General features: G+C 42.3%; 1 protein-coding gene across 3 annotated transcripts; it reads right to left on the bottom strand.

The window, feature by feature from the left end:
* Positions 1 to 907: 907 nt before the first annotated feature.
* fus (FUS RNA binding protein) lies at positions 908 to 23,522 on the bottom strand. 3 transcript variants are annotated; one of them, XM_038979189.1, is made up of 15 exons: positions 23,380 to 23,522; positions 17,701 to 17,725; positions 17,221 to 17,384; positions 16,832 to 16,997; positions 16,417 to 16,664; positions 16,100 to 16,295; positions 11,473 to 11,507; positions 5,074 to 5,109; positions 4,672 to 4,781; positions 4,189 to 4,318; positions 3,776 to 3,901; positions 3,141 to 3,270; positions 2,940 to 3,043; positions 2,508 to 2,646; positions 908 to 1,269 (listed from the first exon to the last, which is right to left on the bottom strand). In XM_038979189.1, the coding sequence occupies exons 1-15, from the start codon at positions 23,390 to 23,392 to the stop codon at positions 1,230 to 1,232; spliced, it is 1,662 nt and encodes a 553-aa protein (XP_038835117.1). In that variant the 5' UTR covers positions 23,393 to 23,522; the 3' UTR covers positions 908 to 1,229. The 3 variants fall into 3 exon arrangements, with proteins under 3 accessions (XP_038835117.1, XP_038835132.1, XP_038835125.1); XM_038979204.1 differs by having other exon boundaries at positions 3,794 to 3,901; XM_038979197.1 differs by having other exon boundaries at positions 16,417 to 16,661.
* Between the last annotated feature and the right edge of the window lie 222 nt (positions 23,523 to 23,744).

Below are 23,744 nucleotides of genomic sequence, written 5' to 3'. Positions count from 1 at the left end.
TTGCTCGGCTTTGTTACTTTTTGTAATAAAATCTATTTGAATTCACAAGCTCCGGTATCTGAGAAATATTTGACTCAATATTTCCACGACACTAGTTACCCCACATTAGCTAAACATTCGTATACTGTAACTTCCGACACTGCACATGCGTGCATTACTAGCAGATGTTAGACTAAATTGGGAACCGATCTCTCTTATCTGATTAACTGTATGTTAATGTAGCTAAAGGTCTAATGTTAACTTACACAGCGACTCAACTTTCGTAAAGGTTGTTCAGGAAACCTAAACCTGATGCTAAACCTTAACTTACTTCAAATATGCTTTCTCCAATCCCCAAAAAAGCTTGTGGAGATATTCTCTCTTCCTCTTGTTCTTCTTCTTCTTCTGTATCTCGCAACCAATGTTAATATTCTCTCTTCCTCATCCTAGATTTAAAAAATGTGCCGCCGAATGTCAACAGAAATGCTTCTTTAAACAAAATGTGAAATGAGCTGTTAATCAGCATCAAACTGCCAGTAGCGAATTACATTTTGGGGTGGCCAATCAGATGTCAGCGGTGTCCAGTGCAACCCCGGACACCCCTCTGGCTCCGCCCCTGGTATATCTGTTGCAAATGGCACCCTATTCCCTTTGAAGTGCACTGCTTTTGACCAGAGGCCTAGTCGTAGTGCACTATAAAAGGAAATAGGATGCAATTTGGGACACACTGAGGTAGACAATTAAAGCATCAAAGTGAGTGGTAGCTTCTTCCCCCTGCAGTGTCAACCCAGGTGAGATGGTGGTACATTCAGAATTACCACAGAAATGTTTGAGTGGTGTAATATCTTGTGTATCAACTCACAACCAAACGTTTGAAATAGTCCTGAGATATTGTTCGATGCCTGAACCTCCACTCAAATCCCAAACATTTGGTTTTATACTTTAATTTTAAAAACAAAACATTAAGATTCCAAAACAACTCAAAAGACAGCAACAGCAAATGTAAAGAGCTCTTCAAGAACAAATAAAATCAAGTTTACCAAACTTTGGAGGGAGTGGGGTATATGGGGAGTGTGAGTGTTTGCGGGATAGTCAGGTCTGTCAAAACAGTCAAGAAACATGGGCAAAGTAACAACTTTTAACACTGTATAAAAGGAGGGTTTGGGAGGAAGTTGGGCGGTGGGTCCTAGAGGAAAGTAAGAGAGGAGGAGCAGGATGGAGAACTAGTCCCAGCTTGGAGTGGCGTTGGTCTAGTAGGGCCTGTCTCTGCGGTCCTGTCTGTGTTCACCCCTACAACAGAAAGACATTTGTCACATTGTTAAAGGGGTTTAAAAGATAACCAAGGGATACAACACCACTGTTTTGGTAAAAATCAAAGATGGGGCTGGAGAAATGTAATCACTCAAATTCACAGACAACACTGGATATAAGGACTGACCTATAATATCAACACTATTTTTAACCTTGTTTTGTGGCTATACCGTGCTAGTTTACAATTACATTGTTTTTATTTCTTTATTTAACCAGGAGAAGTCCCATTGAGACCAAGGTCTCTTTTGCAAGGCGGACTCTGCATTACAAAGCAGCAAGCAATACAAATGACACAATAAGGAGTTAGTGACAATTACATCAATCAAGGTGGGAAACAAACACAAAACTATAAAATTAACATACATTCTTCTTGGAAGAGGTCATTTAACAAAGACACCAGCGCAGCGTTGTCAAACTCATTCCATGGAGGGCCTAGAGTCTGCGGGTTTTTGGTTTTTCCTTTCAATTAAGACCAAGACAACCAGTTAAGGGGAGTTCTTTACTAATTAGTTACCTTTATTCATCAATCAAGTACAAGAGAGGAGCGAAAACCTATAGACACTCCGCGGAAAGAGTTTGACACGTGCACTAGTGTGTCCAATTGTAGGGTATTCCAAAATGTGGCATGTGAGATGTGTAAAAACAATGCAGTAAAACAAAACATTGTAAAACAAGCTTATATTTTGGGTTCTAATGGGGTACGACAGTTGAAATAAGGTCATGAGGCATTTATATAGTTAAGTTATATTCTTCAAGAATCAACAGTATACATCATTAATTTAGAAGTCAAAAAACGGATGCGTTTGAATCTGGTATTTGTATGTGTGTGTGGACCAGGGTGTTTGTATGCAAACCACTTCGTGGCTGAGCCGGTGTTGCTCCTAGACGTTTCCTCTTCACAATAACAGCAGTTACAGTTGACCGGGGCAGCTCTAGCGACGCAGAAATTTGACAAACTGACTTGATGGAAAGGTGGCATCATATGACGACGCAACATTGAAAGTGACTGAGCTCTTCTGTTAGGCCATTCTACTGCAAATGTTTGTCTATGGAGATTGCATGGATGTGTGCTCGATTTTATACACCTGTCAGCAACACGTGTGGCAGAAATAGCCGAATCCACTCATTTGAAGGTGTGTCCACATACTTTTGTATATATAGTGTACATGAATAAGTCATTGTCTATGTACAATGTTGGGACACATGCACCTTCCTACCTTCCATCCATCTTGCCCGGTCCGAATCCACCCCTGTCGCCTCCGCGTCCGCCTCGGAACCCACCTCTGTCACCCCCTCGGCCCCGGAATCCCCCACGGTCAAAACCCCCACGACCCCCTCTGTCTCCACTGAAACCTCCTGACAAAAAGAAATACAGAGAGTTAGAGACAAAAAAAGGGGGGAAATTTCATCAAAACGAGTAAACACAGAGCTACGGCTGGCATCCAGTTTAATTGTGCCCTTGGCCACTAGGCTGGCTAACATGGCCTAGTATAAAAGGCAGTCTACACCTCATCCATTAGTCTTTGTTAGTAAATAAGCAAATAAATCTCTGTACACAAGACTTCCTTTAGCCATTAAGCTGCTCCCTAAAGACTAAAACCTTTGGCTAAAGTCTGAAAGCCAGTGCAGAACGTTGGTTTCAGCCTTACCGCCTCCATCCATAGGAGACATGCCACCTCCGGCCCCCTCTGGTTTGGAGGACTTGCACTGGTTACACTCGTTCCTCCACGAAAAGTTCAGGTTCCCACACACCCTGAAAGGAAAGAGACAGAGAATCTCAAACACACACCATCATAACTAGCAGCTCACCCCCATCCCCAAAATGTACACACTCCTCAGCCCTGACTTACGGGTTGGAACACTTCCAGTCTCCAGCTCTCTGCTGTCCTCCATTGCCACGGCCACCGTTGTCGCCAGAGAGACCACCACCACCACCACCACCACCTCTACCACCTCCGAACCCGCCACGACCCATCGGCCCTACAGAGAGAGGGTTAGAATATACAGGAGAGGTACAATCATACTTAGCTCTCGAGAACCCGAGGGGGACATACCCAGCCCTTGATTTGTCAACTGAAGGTCCGGACCACAGCTTGGTCAACGAACTAGAATCCGAAGGCTCGGTTTTAAGTTTCAAATGTTTCCAAAATTGCATTTAGACAGAATATTTGAGGAACGTCTGAGCATTTCCCTCACGAGGCTAAAGTGGACGTCCAATGGTCTTGATTAAGGGCTAAATCATACTGTGCTCTCACTCATGCCCTCCTTCCCATGGGCTATACAAAATTATACAGATACTTGGCCCCTTTCCATTGGGGGGGGCAAGAAGTTTTGCTGGAACAGTTCCCTTTCAATTCAATCATTTTAGTAAATTAACTGAAATTCAAATTAAATAATTAAAAACCCTCAATTCATATCCTACGTGGACTAATATGAAGTGGAATTGACTAACCCAATTGAGCCGACCCTATAATGACCAACTCACCACCAAACTCTGCCTCACCTCCTCCTCGTCCTCCTCTCATGCCGCCAGCCCCACCCCGGCCTACTCCGAAGTCCGCCCTGCGGGTCGCAAAGGACACCTTGATGGGGTTCCCTTTGAAGTCCTTCCCTGCAACGGAGAAAACAATAGAATTTACAAAACACAAATATGAAGGGAAACAAGTGAAAATCCCTTACTGTACCCATTTTCTTCAATAAACAAACCTATAAGAAAAACAAAATGCTCAAAGACTACACTTAAAGGTACAGAAAACGATTCAAATGGAGAAATGCAGTGACCCACCATGCTGCTTTTTTCACTTATCTATTTCATGTTGTAAGTTTCAGTAAAACATTTTATTCCCTGCCCCCCCAAAACAATGTAAAGAGCAGTTTCTCCACAGGTAATCTCCTCACCATCAAACCAGTCGATGGCAGCTTTGGCAGAAGGGGGGTCGTCAAAGGACACGGTGGCCTCGCCCTTCAGCTTCCCTGTCTCTCTGTCTGTATACAGGTTGATCATGGGCAGACCAGTCTTCTTATTGATCTGACAAATGGAGAAAAAAGGGAGGTAGAGATGGAGAGTTTGACAGAGAGAAAGTGGGAGAGGTAGGGGAATTGAGGGAGAGAAAGAGTAGAAAACGAGAGATGGATTGAAAAAAAAAGCTACATTAAGATACAGAAGGAAAATGCATTAGATGTAAGCATTGCATAGGTAAACACAATGGCCTACCACTCAAAACATAGCATGTTAGTAATCTACAGCAAAGCCTCAGGAAAAGATGCCACCCATGCACCAAAGTCAGGGCAGTGATGGGTGTGTCAGGTATAATTCAATGGAGGGAGGTGTTAAGAGTTCAATCAATAAATACATTTTAAAAAAGGTAGGCAGGACGGTACCTTGATGATGCCGATCTGCTTGAAGAAGTCAGCCACAGAATCAACGGTGTAGCCATCTCCCATGCCTTGCACGAAGATGGTGTTGTTGTCAGAGTTATCCTGGTCTTCAGCTGTAGGGAGGTGGTCAAGACAGCATAGGGTTCATACACAGTGACAGTTACATTCATTCATTATGTAAGGTGGTTCTGATCTATATCCCAGAAAAGACAAATACGTCTTAACATAACTAATATACACAATTTACAAAGGTAGGAGCAGATCAGAAAAGCAAGATGCATACTGCTGCTGACCTAGATATTCCAGAACCGTATAGTGACACATTAATGAACTTAATAACATGATGGCAAGAAACATAATCAGTTCTAATTGTAGCACTATCAACTGTCAGAGGTCAGTACTTACTGGAGCTGGGCCCACCAGGTTCCTGGTCTCTCGGTCCTTCAGGAAGAAAAAGGACATATTTACATTTTTGTAAGTGGACACTTACAAAAGTGCCACACATACTACTATTCTACAGTCCCACAACTTCTGCACATTCACAAATATGCATTCTTTTGATTCTCTCATCCCTACAAAACCACTCACACAAAACACACCTACTGGTATACCGTTCTACATGCCTTTTGTGTAGTGTGCAGTGTATACCTGGCATGGACCATTACAGTGTATGCTTGCCATAGACCAGACTCCAGATTTGAGACACTATTGAAGTGAAATAATGACCCACGACGCCCATAGTGTACGTCGTACAACCTTCCTATCACTTCATCAGAAGAGTTACAACCAGAAACAATTGAGTTTTTTCTCTCACCTTTATCAAATAAACCTTTGATTCCACTTTTAATCAGCCATTTTTATTGATAATACATCCATTCCACATGTACCAACCAGCATTACTAGGAATGAATGCATTTAACACAAGGGGCCAAAGAGATCTTTGAACCCAGTGGACGATATGTACAAGGATTCGCCACGGATTGTTTGCCTGGGGACGTTCACATTCTTTCAGTTTGTCACCATTTGTCTCAAGTTTCCATGTTATTTCTAAGTTTGCACATAAAACCAGACAGACCCTTTGATCTGACATAGACTGAACAAAAATATAAAACACAACATGCTACAATTTCAAAGATTTTACTGAGTTACAGTTCATAAGGAAATCAGTCAATTTAAATTAATTAATTCGGCCCTAATCTATGGATTTCACATGACAAATGCAACTCCTGTCTCGATATTAATGTTTTTTTCCTTTTTCTCCCCAATTTCGTGGTATCAAATTAATAGTTACAGTCCTGTCCCATCACTGCAACTCCCGTACGGACTCAGGAGGTGAAGGTCGAGAGCTGTGCGTCCTTCGAAACACAACCCAGCCGCACTGCTTCTTGACACAACGCTCGCTTAATTTCTGCCCTGGTCAACTGTAAGTGCTGTTGTTGTGACGTGGAAACATCTAGGAGCAACAACATCTCAGCCGCGGAGTGGTAGGCCACACAAGCTCACAGAACGGGACCATCGAGTGCTGAAGCTCATAAAAAAAAAGTCTGTCCTCGGTTGCAACACTCACTACAGAGTTCTAAATTGCCTCTGGAAGCAACGTAAGCACAAAAACTGTTCGTCGGGATCTTAATGAAATAGGTTTCCATGGCCAAGCAGCCACACACAAGCCTAAGATCACCATGTGCAATGCCAAGCGTCGGCTGGAATGGTGTAAAGCTCGCCACTATTGGACTCTGGAGCAGTGGAAAAGTGTTCTCTGGAGTGAGGAATCCCGCTTCAACATCTGACAGTCCGACGGACAAATCTGGGGGATGCCAGGAGAACGCTACCGGCCCCAATGCATAGTGCCAACTGTAAAGATTGGTGGAGGAGGAATAATGGTTTGGGGTGGGGGTGAAGGAAATCTTAAATGCTACAGCATATGACATTTTAGACTATTCTGTGCATCCAACTTTGTGGCAACTGTTTGGGGAAGGTTTTTTCCTGATTCAGCATCACAATGCCCCTGTGCACAGAGCGAGGCCCATACAGAAATGGTTTGTTGAGATTGGTGTGGAAGAACTTGACTGGCCTGCACAGAGCCCTGACCTCAACCCCATTGAACACCTTTGGGATGAATTGGAACGCCAACTGCGAGCCAGGCCTAAATCGCCCAACATCAGTGCCCTACCTCACTACGGCTCGTGACTGAATGGAAGAAAGTTTGTGCAGCAATGTTCAAACATCTAGTGGAAAGCCTTCCCAGAAGAGTGGAGGCTGTTTAACAGTAAAGGGGGGATCAATTCCATATTAAATGCCCATGATTTTGGAATGAGATGTTCGATGTGCAGGTGTCCATACTGTCATGTAGCGTACATTTATAAAAAATAAACATTTAAAATACATTTTCAAAAATTGTAGGGGCATGGATCCGAAAACCAGTTAGTATCTGGTGTGACCATTTGCCTCATGCAGCACGACACATCCCCTTCGCATAGAGTTGATCAGGCTGTTGACTGTGGGCTGTGGAATGTTGTCTCACTCCTCTTCACTGGCAAAGCTGCTGGATATTGGTGGGAACACGCTGTGGTACACATAGATCCAGAGCATCCCAAACATGCTCAATGGGTGACATGTATGCAAGCCATGGAAGTACTGGGACATTTACAGCTTTCAGGAATTGTGTACAGATCCTTGGGACATGGGGTTGTGCATTATCATGCTGAAACATGAGGTGATGGCAGCGAATGAATGGCACAACAATGGGTTTCAAGATCTCGTCACAATATCTCTGGGCATTCAAATTGCCATCGATAAAATGCAATTGTGTTTTTTGTCCGTAGTTTATGCCTGCCCATACCATAACCCCACCATGGGGCACTCTGTTCACAACGTTTAAATCAGCAAACGACACCATACACGCTGTCTGGAATCTGCCCGGTACAGTTGAAACCGGGATTCATCCGTGAAGAGCACACTTCTCCAGTATGCCAGTGGCCATTGAAGGTGAGCATTTGCACACTGAAGTCAGTTACGACACCGAACTGCAGTCAGGTCAAGTCCCTGGTGAGGACGACAAGCATACAGATGGGCTTCCCTGAGAAGGTGTCTGATCTCAGACCATCTCACAGTTGAAGAAGCCAGATGTAGAGGTCCTGGTCTGGCGTGGTTACACGTGGTCTGCAGTTGTGAGGCCGGTTGGATGCACTGCCAAATTCTCTAAAATTAAGTTGAAGGTGGCTTATGGCAGCGAAATTAACATTACAGTTTCTCACAACAGTTCTGCTGGACATTCCTGCAATCAGCATGCCAATTGCATGCTCCCTCAACTTGAGACAGCTGTGGCCTTTTACTGGCCCAGCATAAGGTGCACCTGTGTGATGATCATGGTGTTTAATCAGCTTTTTGATATGCCACACCGGTCAGGTGGATGGATTATCTTGGCAGGTCACAAACAGCGATGTAAACAAAGATGTGCACAAAATGAGAGAAATAAGCTCTTTGTGCTTATGGAAAATGTAGGGGATATTTTATTTAACCTCATGAAACAGGGTACCAACACTTTACATGTTGCGTTTATATCTTTGTTCAGTATACTTTACTCAGAGGTCCAACCCTTTTACCATGCGGTTGTTGCTGCTATTGTTTTACCCACACGTGGCCACTTTCAGAAGCTGTACTCTTACTTTGTGGCCAAGATAACCCACTTTGCTCACTGTACAACATTTTTGAGACAAAGATTTAACTTGTCTGTTGATTTCACTGTGTGTGATATTGTTCTGTTTTCATCTCGTGTGGAGAGAACCTTGACAATAAGGCAAGTGTGGACTGTGATAAATATTTCTATCTATTTTTTGGGGGGGACCAAGAATTCATCATGCTTTAGTGCCATTTCAAAAATTCTGCTTAACTACGTCAACACAAACAACGGAGGACATTCAACAGGAAACAAGTCCTCACCAAGAGTTTAACATTACTCTTTGATAGTGTATGGATCCCACCTCTGACATATCACAAGCATCATGACAATACTATGACTGCATGGCAGTCATTATTTCCTTCCAGTCGTGCGTCAACACTTAATTTACCGGTTTGAGAAAATTGACTTTCCCCTGGAGCACTGTTTGCCACAAACAGGTCTCTGGTACAAGAACAATTTGTACGCTGAACAAACACTTAATTTCTTTAGAAGACCACAAAAGTTACAAGATGAGAGGGGTCATTAGTGCACCCTTGCAACACCACAATAATCCTTTAGTGTTTTGTCCACTACCTTTCACTACCTACCTGGGAGCAAACAGTTTTTTCCTCATACATATTTCCCATTCTGTTCCCTTCCCTCTGATCAACGCAGTTACGGAACCAGAGTAAGGGTTAAGTATTTTCTTTAGATACATAGTCCAAGGAGGAATGACTAACATGCAAACCACACTGGCTATATTCCGTGCGTGAGCAGTGAAAAAATAAATGTACACATGTTATTCAATCATTTCGCATGTGAACGAGTCTGCGTAGCCAAGCGCTAAAATAGAACTTGGTTCTATTCAAGACGCTTCACGTGGTGCAAGTTCCTCCCTTATTGGATATTAGGAAGATACAAACCCACGTGGATGCTTGGAAGACAAACGAGGACAGATTAAAGATAACAAAAAACTAAGTAGGTTTCCATTGTTGTCTGTGGATTAACTGTCGGAGTAGAGAAACACACACTTTTGTATGACTGGGTCAAAATTCGACAAAAGAACCAGCTAAAGAGGACCATATGCATGTCAGATAAAATAACCCTATGTCCATGAATGCTTCATGCATGTTTCGACCTACCCCAAAACTAATATAGATGGTTCACAGTTGGTTTTGATATTTTAACCTGCATGTCATGATCGTGTCTGGATATATTCAACATGTGACCACGATGGCGCCAGTGTAGTCAGCATGTAAGTCCAAGATGGTAACTAAAAAACCACCAACACCATCATCAATACCACCATTGAAGACTTTACCATCATCAGTACTTCCACCCATGATTTTTTAAGTGGACTGTCTAGGCAGTACAATTCGACAGCATTTAGAAATCAGAAGGTGCAGAGAGCCAAATTCCTCACACCAACAAGACAACAGTGAGCATAGCATTACAGAAGGAAAGGGAGAAACATAACCAAACACCCTACGTCAGTTGCTTTCCTTAGTGTTCATCCTGCAATTTGATGTCATCACACATATTATAGAATATTGTGAGGATACTTTTGTTTAAAAAAATTCAGCAACATTTCTGACACCGTTGTGGCGGCTGTAACAGCCCTGACCATTTATTTGGGCACAACTCTTTTGTCAAAATCTTCTCAAGCAAGAAGAAATACCTTATTTGACCTTTTTTGGGGGGGGGGGGGGGGGGGGGGGGCAACACCCATTGCTCAGATTCAATCACCCAAGTAGGCAAATTAAAACTTTGACACTTAGAAAGACCTTCCGCCTCAACTCAAATAATCTTAGAGCCCAGTGACTTAAATTCAGAAGATTAAAGCAAGGTAACTCCAAATCAACAGAGATGGAAGTTACTGTACAGCTCCCTCTGCTGCTAAGGATTTTGGAGTGCAGTGTAAACTACCCTACGCAGTACCAAACACGACAGTGAAATTTCTGATATGGAACATACACACGGATTTTTCTTACCTGTTGAGGTGACAACATGCAGTACATCCATCATGTGCTACATAGCATATTGAGGTGTTATAGATGTATTACATAAGAAAAAAACAAGACAACTAAGATATAATACAAATTGCAGATTTTTATCCAAGGTGACTTACTCTGGAGCTACATTAAAGCATGGCGTCAGCGTCATTTTGCCCGAGTACTTAAGGTTCTACATACACGCACTCACAGAGAGCAATACAGTCAATGAAAATCAGCTCACATGGATGCAAAATCGAAATTTGAAAGGAATCATCAAGTACCCAGTCATGACAAATATAACAATAAGCCCTAAATAACAAAAGATGAGCTGAGTCGTCGCTGAAAATGGGTACGCCTCGAGGTTGCATATAGGAAAGGATATTTGTTGTTTTTAAGTATCATTTAACTAATTCCTTTGTAGCCCATTTAATAACTTGAATATACGACAACTGAAAAAGCATCACGTAAACAAAGAAAGACAACGTTTCTAAACCCAGAGGCGCAAGGTCACAAGAATTCCAGGGTACGCTTGCAAAGCAGACCAAGCAGACCAGCCTGGGGTGTGGCTGCTTCCATTTATTACAACGAGATAAATTATCCCGCCTCTCCAGCACCGACGCGATGCTGAACGCTTGCCGCCCCAATGTAGCTCCAGCCTTAGTCACGCGTGCTTAGGTCTATTGTATGGGTGTGAGCCCAGCGGGAATCAAACCACACAATCCTAGTGTCAACTGAGCAAAACAGGACCAAGAGATCTGTTGAAAGCAACCCATCTAATGAATAATAAAGACCGTAAATCCTAATTACGCTTTGCTTTTCTATCATGACCCCTTTTCACCTCAATATGCTATGCTTTCTTTCCATTCTACCCAGAACTCCTGAATATTAGATTTGTTTCTAAGATAAAATCATGACCAATCTTTCCTTGTTGATTAACTTTGTGGGATACTTCCCATATTGGTTGTTCTTCCGACATCAATTCCCTCTTCCCACGTTCAAAAACCATCACATAATAAATAGTTCTAATGTCCGGGGCCAGTTTCCTTTTTGGGCCCAATAATCTAAACCTTTTATATCTCGTTTTCCCCCTCCCTTTAAGCTTGACTCTTTAAACCCACCAAATCTCTTATTTAAAAGAGTTTTGTCACTTACCACCAAACTTATTGAATCCTCCACGATCGCCCATTCTGATGAGGAGAGAAAGGCGAGACGCATTGAAGGCTGGTGTGGACGGAGCCAAATCTCTCTCTAGGGGGGGTTTCCACCCCCTTTTTACCCCATCCCCTTTACTCTCTTTTCACTTCTCTCTTACTTTTTTCACCCCCTATCTCTTCTTTGGAACCACCCTAGGATTTGTCCCTTCTCCTATACAACTGAGGAGTCAGAGGTCAGTTTTGAAGACCTTTGCATCTTGTTTGCAAGTGGGTTTTAATCCGAAGATCAAAATTGTCCACAGTCACTTCTCCTTGCTTTGTACAAGAGATAATTTAACACTCCTTTTGCATTGATCTCTGAAACCAACTCAGACCAAATGTTCTTGTTTCCTGGAACTGCTGTGTCGTGTTGTACACTGTTTTATAACACTGCAAGAACAGCTGCGGAATCCAAGTAAACATAAATTAAGCACCTACAGATAGGAGTTTCATGAAACCTTCCTTGATATTTTCTATATAGGTGACCGTCTTGAGACTTTGACATTGTCTTAAGAGCACACTTCCTAGGTAGGTCTTTGACATCCTTTCTAACTGATCAGTCAGTGCGTCCATGTTGCACTTGCAACTCTTATTCTTTAACCCCTGCCTATAGTCCTCTCAGTGAATTTCTCCTGCCTGTCCTTCCTTCTTTCTACCATTCCCCCTTTCCTCAAGAGAAAAAAACAAAATGAAAAACAGAAGCCCACCATGGAGAGGTGAGAGCCTAGGAGGAGATTCAGAGATTTATTAAAGCATCATATCACACAGTAAAGGGTGGGTGGGAAAGTGGCGTTATAAAAAGGTGAAGAGGAGGGTGGAGTGGGAGGATGGCAAGGTCATGTGGTGTGTTTGTGTGTGGACAGTGTCAGTGTGCACACAAAGGTTTGCCAGTGAGACGCTTCAAATAGTTCACTAAAATAAATAAATTGTCACACGGCTGCCAATGTAAGCAGAAGATAACTCTTGATGAAATGTGATAATGACTACATCTCTTGCTTATTGCTAACATTTCACCAACATAGCATGTTTAAAGTTAATATGGATGACGTTTAGCAGTGTTCAGCTTTTAAAAGAACCACACAACTGTTACTAGGAGTCAGTTGCACAGCTAGGTAGTTAATGCTAGTAGGATTCGGCTTACTTCATCACAGTGGCTTTGGTGATGCTGTATTTGCACACAAGCAACCACAAACACAATGTGCACACATGTGCACTTTACCCAGCATTTCCCTGTAGCCATGGATTGCGTTTGCTTGGTTTGAGTATGGGCAGCTTTGTCAGTGTGAACGTGCACAACGCTAGTATGACACTCAGTTCAGGTTCCATAGATAACAGGCAGCGAGGAGAACATGGGGACTGAAGTAAATGATTTAATAACCAAATAATTGGGAGAACCTAAGACCGATGTCTTTATCACATTCAAAAACTCCTTCCTTTGTAAACAACCCCTATAACCAGCCAGAACACTGCTACTTTGTCATGTCTCGTGGGTCGCTTGCACATACAACTCCAAACTATTCAACCCCTACTGAGTTTGAGTTTTCCCATTATCATAGTTGCACTAGCACACCAGTGCATCCATTTTTCATTGATCAAATTGACAAGCGCTTCCTACAGTTCACGTGGACAATTACATCTTTCCTTGTCCCCCTCGGATTTCCAGGTAACCGACAATGTCACCAAGACAATCATTTCACCACTGAGTTGTTTCTGTACAAATCAGACCGGTGATAGTATTTTGGGGGGATATCCGGATAGTTGAAATCAGGTTATAAAGAAAAACTTCAAATGGAGACTTGCTTGCGCGACTCGAGCACGCTGTGTGTAGAAACAACAGCCTACCTGTTGGTTGATCATTGCAGCCTACTCCTCCTCCTCATTTGGCCAACTTAATTCTAATTTTAATTCCATTCTGCATCGATTAGAAATCTCTGACATCACTGGCTACACATGGAGCCTCTGACTGTAGCAGCGCTTTGATTGACCGACAATAACAACAAGATACACTTGTGAAATGTGTTTAGGCGTCTTTTTCCCCTTTTTTTAATGGGGCGCACTTGTAAAAACTGTCAAAACTGTTTTTTAATAAAAATGTGGAATGTAATGGTCTATCCTTATAGGCTATGTAGCAATGTCATAGAAATAATAATACACACACTCTAGGGCTGAACCCAATTAGTCGTTAGGCTGTTGGTCGACCGAGATCGTTTTAGTCGAGCAGTAGCACACATGCGCGCCCATCTCAGTGAACTAATCCATTGGAGGCCTAAACTAAAAGCCAACTTATTCTTGATCCGAAAATGTGGTCGGAGGCTCCATATGGAGAGTGTGACGCAATTGCGGAGCCTCCAGAGGAATGCAGAAGCCAAATCGAGCTCCTCACCGCATCGCCACGCGCCTCCCAAATTTTGTAACAATGCGGAGTGCTCTGTAGAACTCCGCATTGACATGATTGGTTGACGGTAGGTGGAGGCGGTAAATCCTGTAGAAAACACAAACTCACTTTCTTGACAACAGCTCTGCACTGCTCCACGAAACACAAGAAGTATGAATGCCCTGACTCCTGCTGAGGCCATATCACCGTAAATGCTGCATGGCCAATGCAGATGTCAGATTGACCATGTGCCCAGATGCACTTCTCTCTCCAGAATGTGCTCTCTCCTGCCAGTTTCACATTCATTGTTTCATTGTGTGAATTGTTTGCATTTGATTGTTAGTGTATATCAATTCCCCATTACATATATCAATAGTATATTTCATGTTAATTCTTATCATTTCTGTTAATGCATTCAATATTAGGCTATTATTCCAGTCGGAGTGGACACATTGTTTGCAGAGTGCACAACCTATGCTACACTTGTGAGAAACAAGTTTTGGTTAATTTCCTTCCATTTATGGGTCAATTTAGTCATTGGCTTTGTTTGGAGAGCTCCTGTCAATGTTGAGTTAAGACGTGCATGCATAGAAGTAGTCCTATAGGCTACCTGGCCTGCGAGGAAATGTAGGCATATAAATGTGCCCATTTGGGGATCTGATAGTATTTCTGATTGGCTTAACACACCACCACTAATGACCTGTGGAGCTTCTCAAAGTAATGTTTTCTTCACCTCAAACAGCAACAAAGTCTGTTTTTACATCCATTGAGAATGACAATAGTTCCTCAATGTATTTGAAAAATCTTTCCAGCTCTCTCTTTTTCAATAAGCACTCAAGAGTGAAATGTGAAAATGTCATACTCTGATCCAGTGGAAACGTCATAAAATAGGCCTACCTAATTACTTCTTATCAGTGCTTGACTTGGACTGAAATAGGTTCCGGTATTCATTTTGGGTGCTGGTACCGTTTATATTTAGGTGCAGGAGCTCCACAATACCTTTAAGCTAATATTTTATAAGGGGAACAGGAGCTCATACAGTAGAAAACTTGAGGTGCCCATACTCCGCTCCGGTAGAGTTCCTGCCCAAGTCAACCACTGCTTCTTATCCCTTGCGCAAATAGCCTCCAGCTGTGTCTGTCCCGAGCTCACTGGTGAGGGAAACTGAGCGCCCAGAATATTTTATACAAGGTTGCAAATTCACAAAGGGCAGGCTTCGGGCCTGACCCAAGTTAATAGTTGATACAATGTTTCAAGTTCGTTGCAGACAGGCCATGTGTAGCCAATGTGATTTATAGGATTGTTGTTTAAAAAAAAATCTGTATATTTTCTACCTGCAGGCTGCAATATTTTTATTTGTTGGCTTTATGTAGGCTATTTTTACATAGTTGACAATAGAAGTTACTTTTTAGGTTTGTATCATTTCATTTAGATTTGTATAGAATTTTGATTAACCATTTGAAAATGATTTTGAGACACGAAGACATTATTATAAATTAAATGAAACTGTTTCATGAAAATGTGCATATGAAAACCCTAACTGGCACGCAGATCGGTAGAAATGGTCAGATAAATTGTCATCCCACATGAGAAAGGTTGCAGACTCCTCGTGTAGCCTATTACAGGCAACTTCAGGAGCGTAATGGCAGAATCTGAAAGCCAGCAGGAGTGGGAGGAGAAGGTTGGTTCAGGTTAAGTTTCTCTCTTCCGGTTATCTAGATCTCTGGCGCCCTCGAGGCATTTGTCTTATTTCATCAAACCATAAGCTCAATGCGTTTAGTTGATTTTTATTAAAACATATAAAGGTGTGTCTATTTATGGAAAAAAACATGTTGGTCGAAAGAACAGACGACTTTCGATCGACCAAGATTTGTTTTTAGTCGGGGACAGCCCTAATACTCTCCCAAGTAATGGAATACTAATGTCTGTTCAGATATTCAAATAACCATGCCCTTCCCTATCTTGTAATAGCCCAAACACAGACACTTTGGATTGAGTATCAACTACACTACACATGTGTTTACCTGATTGATGTGTAGATGTATCCAAACATAGATACAAGTTGAGTGTGTGTGTGTCCTTTTGTTATGTGGTGAGTCCAGATAAATGTTATGGGGGACTGATGCAAGAAGTCTAAGTGAATACTGAGGTGGGTGTGTGAGTGTGTGTGTGTGTGTGAGTGTGTGGAGGAGCGGAGCTATTGAGTACTTACCCCATGCCGCCCGTGCCTCTTTGTCCACCACCTCGGTCAAATCCTCGGTCACCATCCCCGCGACCCCTAAAGCCGCCTCCCCTTTCTCCACGGCCTCGCCCTCCACTATCTCCGTAGCCCCCGTCCGAGCCACCATACCCTCCTCCACCCCCTCCTCCACCCCCTCCTCCCATTGGTGGAGAGTTGCCTCTGTATCCTGTGGAGTAGTAGATGGAGGAAATTGAGGTTGAGATTCCGGGTGGGTGCTCAAAAACAGAAGGGTGGGTGCATTTGAATGAACGTCAACTGGACCTCTAATATCAGAGGGGGATCCTTACCTCCACCCCCCTGACTGTACTTGGTCTGCTGGCCGTAGCTTTGGGGTGGGGGTGAGCTGTAGCTGGGGGCCTGGCTGTAGGGAGCCCCCCCGGCCTGCTGCTGCCCCCCGCTGCCCCCATAAGCCCCACTCTGTCCAACGCCACTGCCCCCATAGCCGCTTCCGCTCTGGCTCCCGTAGCTGCCCCCGCCCCCACTCTGCGGCTGCTGCTGCCCGTAGCTAGAGGGCTGGGAGTTGTTGCCATAGCTACTGTGGAAAAGGGAGAAAAAAGGAACAACGTTATTTTAAGCCCAGCTGCTTCCACGTTTAGGAACAGGATATGCGTAAGCATCAAAATGTCAATGTTTATCAACACATTTTGTATGCTCATCCCACAATGCAGAACTTCACAAACACAGTCTTCCATAGTCTCTGACCTGGTAGAAGACTGTGCAGCAGCAGACTGCTGTTGTCCATATCCAGAGTAGGACGACTGCTGGTTGTAGCCGCTCTGTGGTGGCTGACTACTACTACTGTTGTTGTTGTAGCCCCCAGAGCTGTAGGGCTGACCGCCCTGGGATGGAGGCTGAGAACCATATCCTCCTGAAGGAAGGTAACAGCAAGGGAGAGAGAGAGGGGACGTGAGGTGGATATGCATCTGCAGACTTAAGCTACCAAGCACCAATTTTGAAAGCAAAAAATAAAAAAAAATGTCAATAGCTCCATCACCAGATAAGACAACAGGAGACAACGTTTAGAGACCAGACTACAATGCCTATAGCGGCTGGATTAATGAATATTTTTTATGGTGCAGTTGGTCACGTACCTGACTGCGACTGGCCGTAGTTAGAGCCGGAGCCTCCCTGGCCGTAGGAGGCAGAGTTTCCCTCAGAGCTCTGGTTGTAGCCGCCACTGCTGCCGTAGCCCTGCTGGGTGGACGACTGACTGTAGCCAATCAGGCTGGCCTGGCCACCACCATAGGACCCATATCTGAAAGCAGCAAACAGATATTATATGGAGTGGCGACATGCACATAATATCTAATCTCAATATAAGAAATGGGTCACTTCAAAATTGGTGTGACAAGTAGTTTCCGTGAGAAACAACCTATATAGGACTTCACATACATACAGAAAACACCTTTCCATTGATGTAGTGTTCGTAAATTGATTAAGCTTGCAGAAAAGAATGTAGGCTGGGCTTAGCTAGAGCCATGCATTTAACTTTAGTTGGCTCTGGGTTTAGCAATCCGGGATAAAGTTAACTACCACTAATGAGAGGATACCATACACATATTTTGACTCACCCCTGGGCTGCAGTTGGAGGGTAATCTGAGGAACAAGAAAGGGATGTGATTAGTAGAGGTAGCCTAATAGTAGCGTGTAGCCTAGTGGGTGAAAACACGCTTTGGTGATGAAATTTCCCTTAAATGTAATAAAAAACACATTTTACCAAGACAAATATGATTCTTCATGTTCTGAATCGTTCAGTGGGGTCTCTAACATATCATTAACATTATATGAAAACATTTAGATTTCGTAACCTAATGCATAATTGACAGAGCAGGGCTGCTTCTCTCGCAGTAACTTGAGGATTTTATAAGTTGTGGTGGTCGTCTGCAAAGTTGTTTCTGCGGGTCATAAAAAGCTAAATAAGCACGACACGAACTGAATTAAATGTAAAAGGCTTTGAAAATAAAAGGCTTGCCGTACACGCAGTGTTCAATTGACATTTCACAGATATGCATGTTTTTCTGAGAAATCTTAAAACCTGTATTACAAAAATACTACGTTATGTCTCAAAACAGATATCCATCTAACCTCTATATTGTTTTATGTCCTCTGGATTCGGATATGTGAATTCACATGTAAAAGCGTTTCTCCCAAGAGTGATGCAGTGTAATCACTGTACAGCTTTTGGGCGTGTGGTATGTGTCTGCAGGAGGGTAAAAACCGAGATGTCCATGTTGTGGAGGAGATAATCTAATGTGTTGTAGAAGTGAGGAGAATGTGAAGTGTTGCAATTGTGGTGGGAAGCACGAAGCGACGTCTTTGGATTGCCCGACGAGGGTGAAGGAGGATGAGGTGGATAGAGTCCGGGCTAATCACAGCATTTCATATGCAGCCAGGGTTTTTTTGGGATCAAAATGGGACTTAGCTGGTGGGTGTGACAGGGGCGTGGCCATGGGTGTGGCCAATGGTGCTGTCACAGACCAGAAATTTTAGAGGCCTTCCTATTGGCCACAGTGAAAATGTTACCGTTTAATTAGCTAAAAAGGTGAATGAAAAAGTTGATGTTTTAAAATCTAATTTCCTGCAATTCTACAGATCTTGCCATGGAGCTTAAAGAAAAAGTGCAGTTTTAAAGCGAGTTTCCTGCAATTCTAAACATTTTCCCATGGCTTATGCCATCTGAGTGACTTAAACATATCAAAATCAATGGGTGCCCCATGCCATGACAAAAACACTTCTGAATTAATTGATTCTCCCTAAAAGTCTAGCTTTTATTTTGGTGATTGCGAGTTCTCGAAAATGATATATATATATATATATATATATATATCACACACACAGTACATTGCATCACACACACACACACACACACACACACACACACACACACACACACACACACACACACACACACACACACACACACACACACACACACACACACACACACACACACACACACACACACACACACAGAATGTATTCAGACCCCTTGACTTTCCACATTGTTATGTTAAAGCCTTATTCTAAAATTGACTTTATATAGACAGGTGAGTGCCTTTCCAAATCATGCCCAATCAATTAAATTTACCACAGGTGGACTCCAATCAAGTTGCAGACACATCTCAAGGATGATCAACGGAAACAGGATGCACCCAAGCTCAATTTCGACTCTCATAGCAAAGGGTCTGAATACTTATGTAAATAAGGTATGTTTTAGATTTTTTATAGATTTGCAAAATATAAAAAACAGTTTTCACTTTGTCATTATGGGGTACTGTATGTAGATTGATGAGCAAAAAAACTAATTGAATACATTTTAGAATAAGGCTGTAACGTAACAAAATTGGGAAAAGGGGAAGGGGCCTGAACACTTTCTGAATGCACTCTTTTTAATGTATTCATTGGTGACCACAGCCATTTGTAAAATACATTTAAATTGTGTTTTACTACGATTTTTCCCACCCTGCTCCATGTATTCAATTTCAAATTTGGCTTCATGCCGCATTCAAAACAACTGGGAACTCTGAAATCTCCAACTTCCGACTTCAGTGGATTCAAAACTCGGAAAAACACAAGCTCCGACTGGGAAAAATCGACTTCAACGGTCATCCAACTCGGAATCTCAGGCCTCTTTCTAGAGCTTCAACTTTCTGACCTGAAGATCACTGATGTCATGATTTTACCTTGTATTTTTCAGAGTTCCCAGTGGTTTTGAACGCAGCATTGCTTCCAAGCTATTATGACACATCTTGCAGTTCCTTCTCTGTATGTTCCTATGAGCTAGCTATTTGTTCCCTAAAAGCAGGGGTGAAAGTAAGGTCGTATGGCGTCCCGGCAAAATAAAGTGGGGATACGCCGTACCGGTAAAACGTGAGCCTATCACAATTAATACGACATGCCCAAAAAAACTATAGGCTATTAGACCATTATTTAACATTACTGCATGTCAGCCGCATGAAAAGTTTACGAAATTGGGAGATATACGCTCCCCAAATTGCATTGTGTTTCAATAGGAACACTTAGATTTGTGGCAGATGAGTGATGAGTGAGCAGCCGAGACACGCGCACCCGGAGAGGAGCGGCTGAGACACACAAGAAGAGCTGCCGAGAAACGTGTGCAGACAACAGTGGATGGATCAATTCAGGCTACAAGTGTAGGCCTAATGACAATCGCAGAATGTCATTACAATACACGTAGGTGTCTCTTTCCATTCATCAAATTGCAGGTAAATTTAATTAAATTTGAAAAAGAAAAGGAGAGCTGCACACTAGGAGCTTCAGATGCAATAATTGAATAACCTAATAACCAACGTTTCGACAGACAAGCTGTCTTCATCAGGGTATAATGACAAACACTATGGGTCACTAGTTTATATAGTATAAAAGAACACACACAAGTGTCTGCAATCATGTAAATGTTTGTAGGCCTATGTAGCCAAATTTTATCTATGATTGTATGCTATCCATTTATGTTTTTTATATGTTCCATTCATGTCTGGCCATGATTACAGACACCTGTGTGTGTCCTTTGACACTATGTAAACCAGTGACCCATTGTGTTTGTCATTATACCCTGATGAAGACAGCTTGTCTGTCGAAACGTTGGTTACTCGGTTATTACACTATTGCATCTGAGCTTCTAGAGTGGGCGGCTCTCCTTTTCTTTTTCAAGTGTTCTCTACTCCGCTAGCCAGCACCTCGCCTAAACAGGTGTGCGTTTCTTTTTACACCAGATTCAATTGAATTAAATTGCCAAAATGATTTTGTCTAAGTAACTTATTCCTGTCTACAATAATCATTCAAAACTGGCTACTACACCAGAAAGCATGATTTGGCCGCCGAGGGTCATTAGCTTATTTTCTTAAATTTAAACCTGTGGATTGTTTTACATCGCATAGCCTACAGTCGGAAGGGTCCGCAATTTGGGCCGCGTGCCAGGCAAATACCAAATAGGCCTAGATGATAGTTGAGTTGCGACTGTCAATGAAAAGCAGAGATCCAGGCATATCACAATATTTAAATAAACAATTGCGGAAAAACAGTTTGGAAAGCAAATGGCTATTGCCGTAAAGAGAGTACAATGAAAATAATCCAATCTGTCTTATCGTTAACAAAATTCTCAACTTAATTGAGCGAACAGTAGCCTAGTATCTTATTGGCACCAGCGGAGAACATCGGCCATATCCCCGGTGAGTGTGCATATTCACTGTCTTTACCATTGGGTCAGTGCCGCTTTTGTTTGTTTTTGGACAATCATTTCCTCCTCCAGGGTAGATGGACGTTATACTGTATGCGTCTTCCCTGTTCGTATGCCAATTACATGGATCAGACAACATTTTTATTGATCTGTTTGTCAGTGTCAGCAGAGTAGTCTACCCTATAATCTTTATAGTATTAAAAAAAGATTCTACTAATGTCCACATTCATATAAAGTGCAGTAGAATTGCATGAAATGTGTTTATAAAATGCCAACAAGAAATGTATCCGATAGGCCTATAGCCTAAGCCTGCACTGCATTTTACAGTCTTTTTTGCGATCAGTGATTTAGTTATATTTTTTCAGCTTAAATTATGACTATCCAATCTAATCATCACATTAGTAATAGTAGGCTGTCTTTCATAAGTCTGCAAACGCGGGGATGCATGGAATGCTATATTATAAGGGTGCATGTTTATGGTGAAAAATAGCTTCGCGCCACCTATGTTAAAAGTGATATGACAAATATTTACTACGGCTAGGCTACTAGGCATACAGACATTATATACAGTGCATTCGGAAAGTATTCTGACCCCTTCCCTTTTCCACATTTTGTTACGTTACAGGCTTATTCTAAAATTGATTTAAATTTTTAAAAATTAATCCTCATTAATCTAAACACAATACACCATAATGATAGTGAAAACTGGTTTAGAAATGTGGGCAAATCTATTAAAAATAAAAAACAGAAACATCCTATTTATATAAGTATTCAGACCCTTTGCTATGAAACACGAAATTGAGCTCAGGTGCATCCTATTTAGATTGATAATCCTTGAGATGTTTCTACAACTTAATTGGAGTCCACCTGTGATAAATTAATTGATTGGACATGATTTTGGAAAGGCACACACCTGTCTATACAAAGTCCCACAGTTGACAGTGCATGTCAGAGCAAAAACCAAGCCATAAGGTCAAAGGAATTGTCCGTAGAGCCCAAGAAAGGTTTTTGTCAAGAGAGATCTGGGGAATCAATCAAATCAAAGGGTACCAAAACACTTCTGCAGCATTGAAGGTCCAAGAACACAGTGGCCTCCATCATTCTTAAATGGAAGAAGTTTGGAGCCACCAAGACTCTTCCTAGAGTGGCGCCTGGCAAAACTGAGCAATCTGGGGAGAAGGGCCTTGGAAAGGGAGGTAAGCGACGCTCCCCCATCCAACCTGACCGAGCTCGAGTGGAGAAACTCCCCAAATAGGTGTGCCAAGCTTGTTGCCATTACCCAAGAACTCGATGCCAAATGTGCTTCAATAAAGTACTTAGTAAAGGGTCTGAATACTTACGTAAATGCTTAGTGATTTTTATTTTATTATTTCTAAAAAACAGTTTTTGCTTTGTCATTATGGGGTGGTGTGTGTAGATTGAAGGGGGAAAAACGATTTAATTCATTTTTAGAATAACGCTGTAGCGTAACAAAATGTCAAGGGGTCTGAATATTTTCCGAATGCACTGTATGAAATTAATTTGGCGTCTACTTGCAATTCAATGATTAACGTTACACCTCTGTGAAAAAAGCACAAAAAAAGCGTGCGCCCACTTGGTGTCCCGTACCGATAAGATATTACATCTACTTTCACCCCTGCCTAAAAGTAATCTTATTCCACCGACTATTTCGAATATGTTAACTAAGCGACCAAGCTAATAAGATGACCTCTACAAAACTAGGTCAGTTGCTAGAACAAACCGGTCTCCTTGCTTGGTTCAGTTGGTTGTTGTAACGTTCGCAGCTAGCCAAACAAAATGGTGGTTGTCGAATCTAACTAGCTAACGTTAGCCGTCTTTGCTTTGGCTCGCTAACTTTGGTTTGACTTGACAAGTTCACTTGCCAACAGTTACACAAACATGGTAAATGTTTCATTGACTAGCTAGCTAAAATACAACAAATGTATACTATTTAACGTTAGTTAGCAAGCTAGCTTCTTTTCAGACGTTAGCTAATGTCTTATTTTTAATGGCCACTTCAGATATAACGTTGTCTAGTCCAATGTATTCTTACCATTCGACGCCATCTCGTTTAAAACCCTCGAGTCAGAGTTCAAACTTGTCAAATGTTGATTATTTAGCTAACGTTGGGCTATTCTTCAAGACGGCAGGCCACACTAACTGCTAAAGGCAGAGAATCGTCATATGCTGCGTTCATGGACTATTCGGAAATGTCAGACTTGCTAACTGGTTGTAGTTGGACACGTGCCGCGTTCCACCAGTTAAGTCAGAAATGTCCGAGTTTCCTTGTTCCGACTAGCACATGAATGCAGCAATATGCACTATCGTATGTCAGATGACGACGCAATCATGACGTTTACAAGCGTCATCAAGGGCCAAATTTATCCATAGCCCAAGGTTTGTCTGATTTAATTCTCA

This window comes from Salvelinus namaycush, chromosome 3 (genome assembly GCF_016432855.1).
Source record: "Salvelinus namaycush isolate Seneca chromosome 3, SaNama_1.0, whole genome shotgun sequence".
NCBI lineage: Eukaryota > Metazoa > Chordata > Actinopteri > Salmoniformes > Salmonidae > Salvelinus > Salvelinus namaycush.
This window is presented reverse-complemented; position numbering and strand designations above follow the sequence as displayed.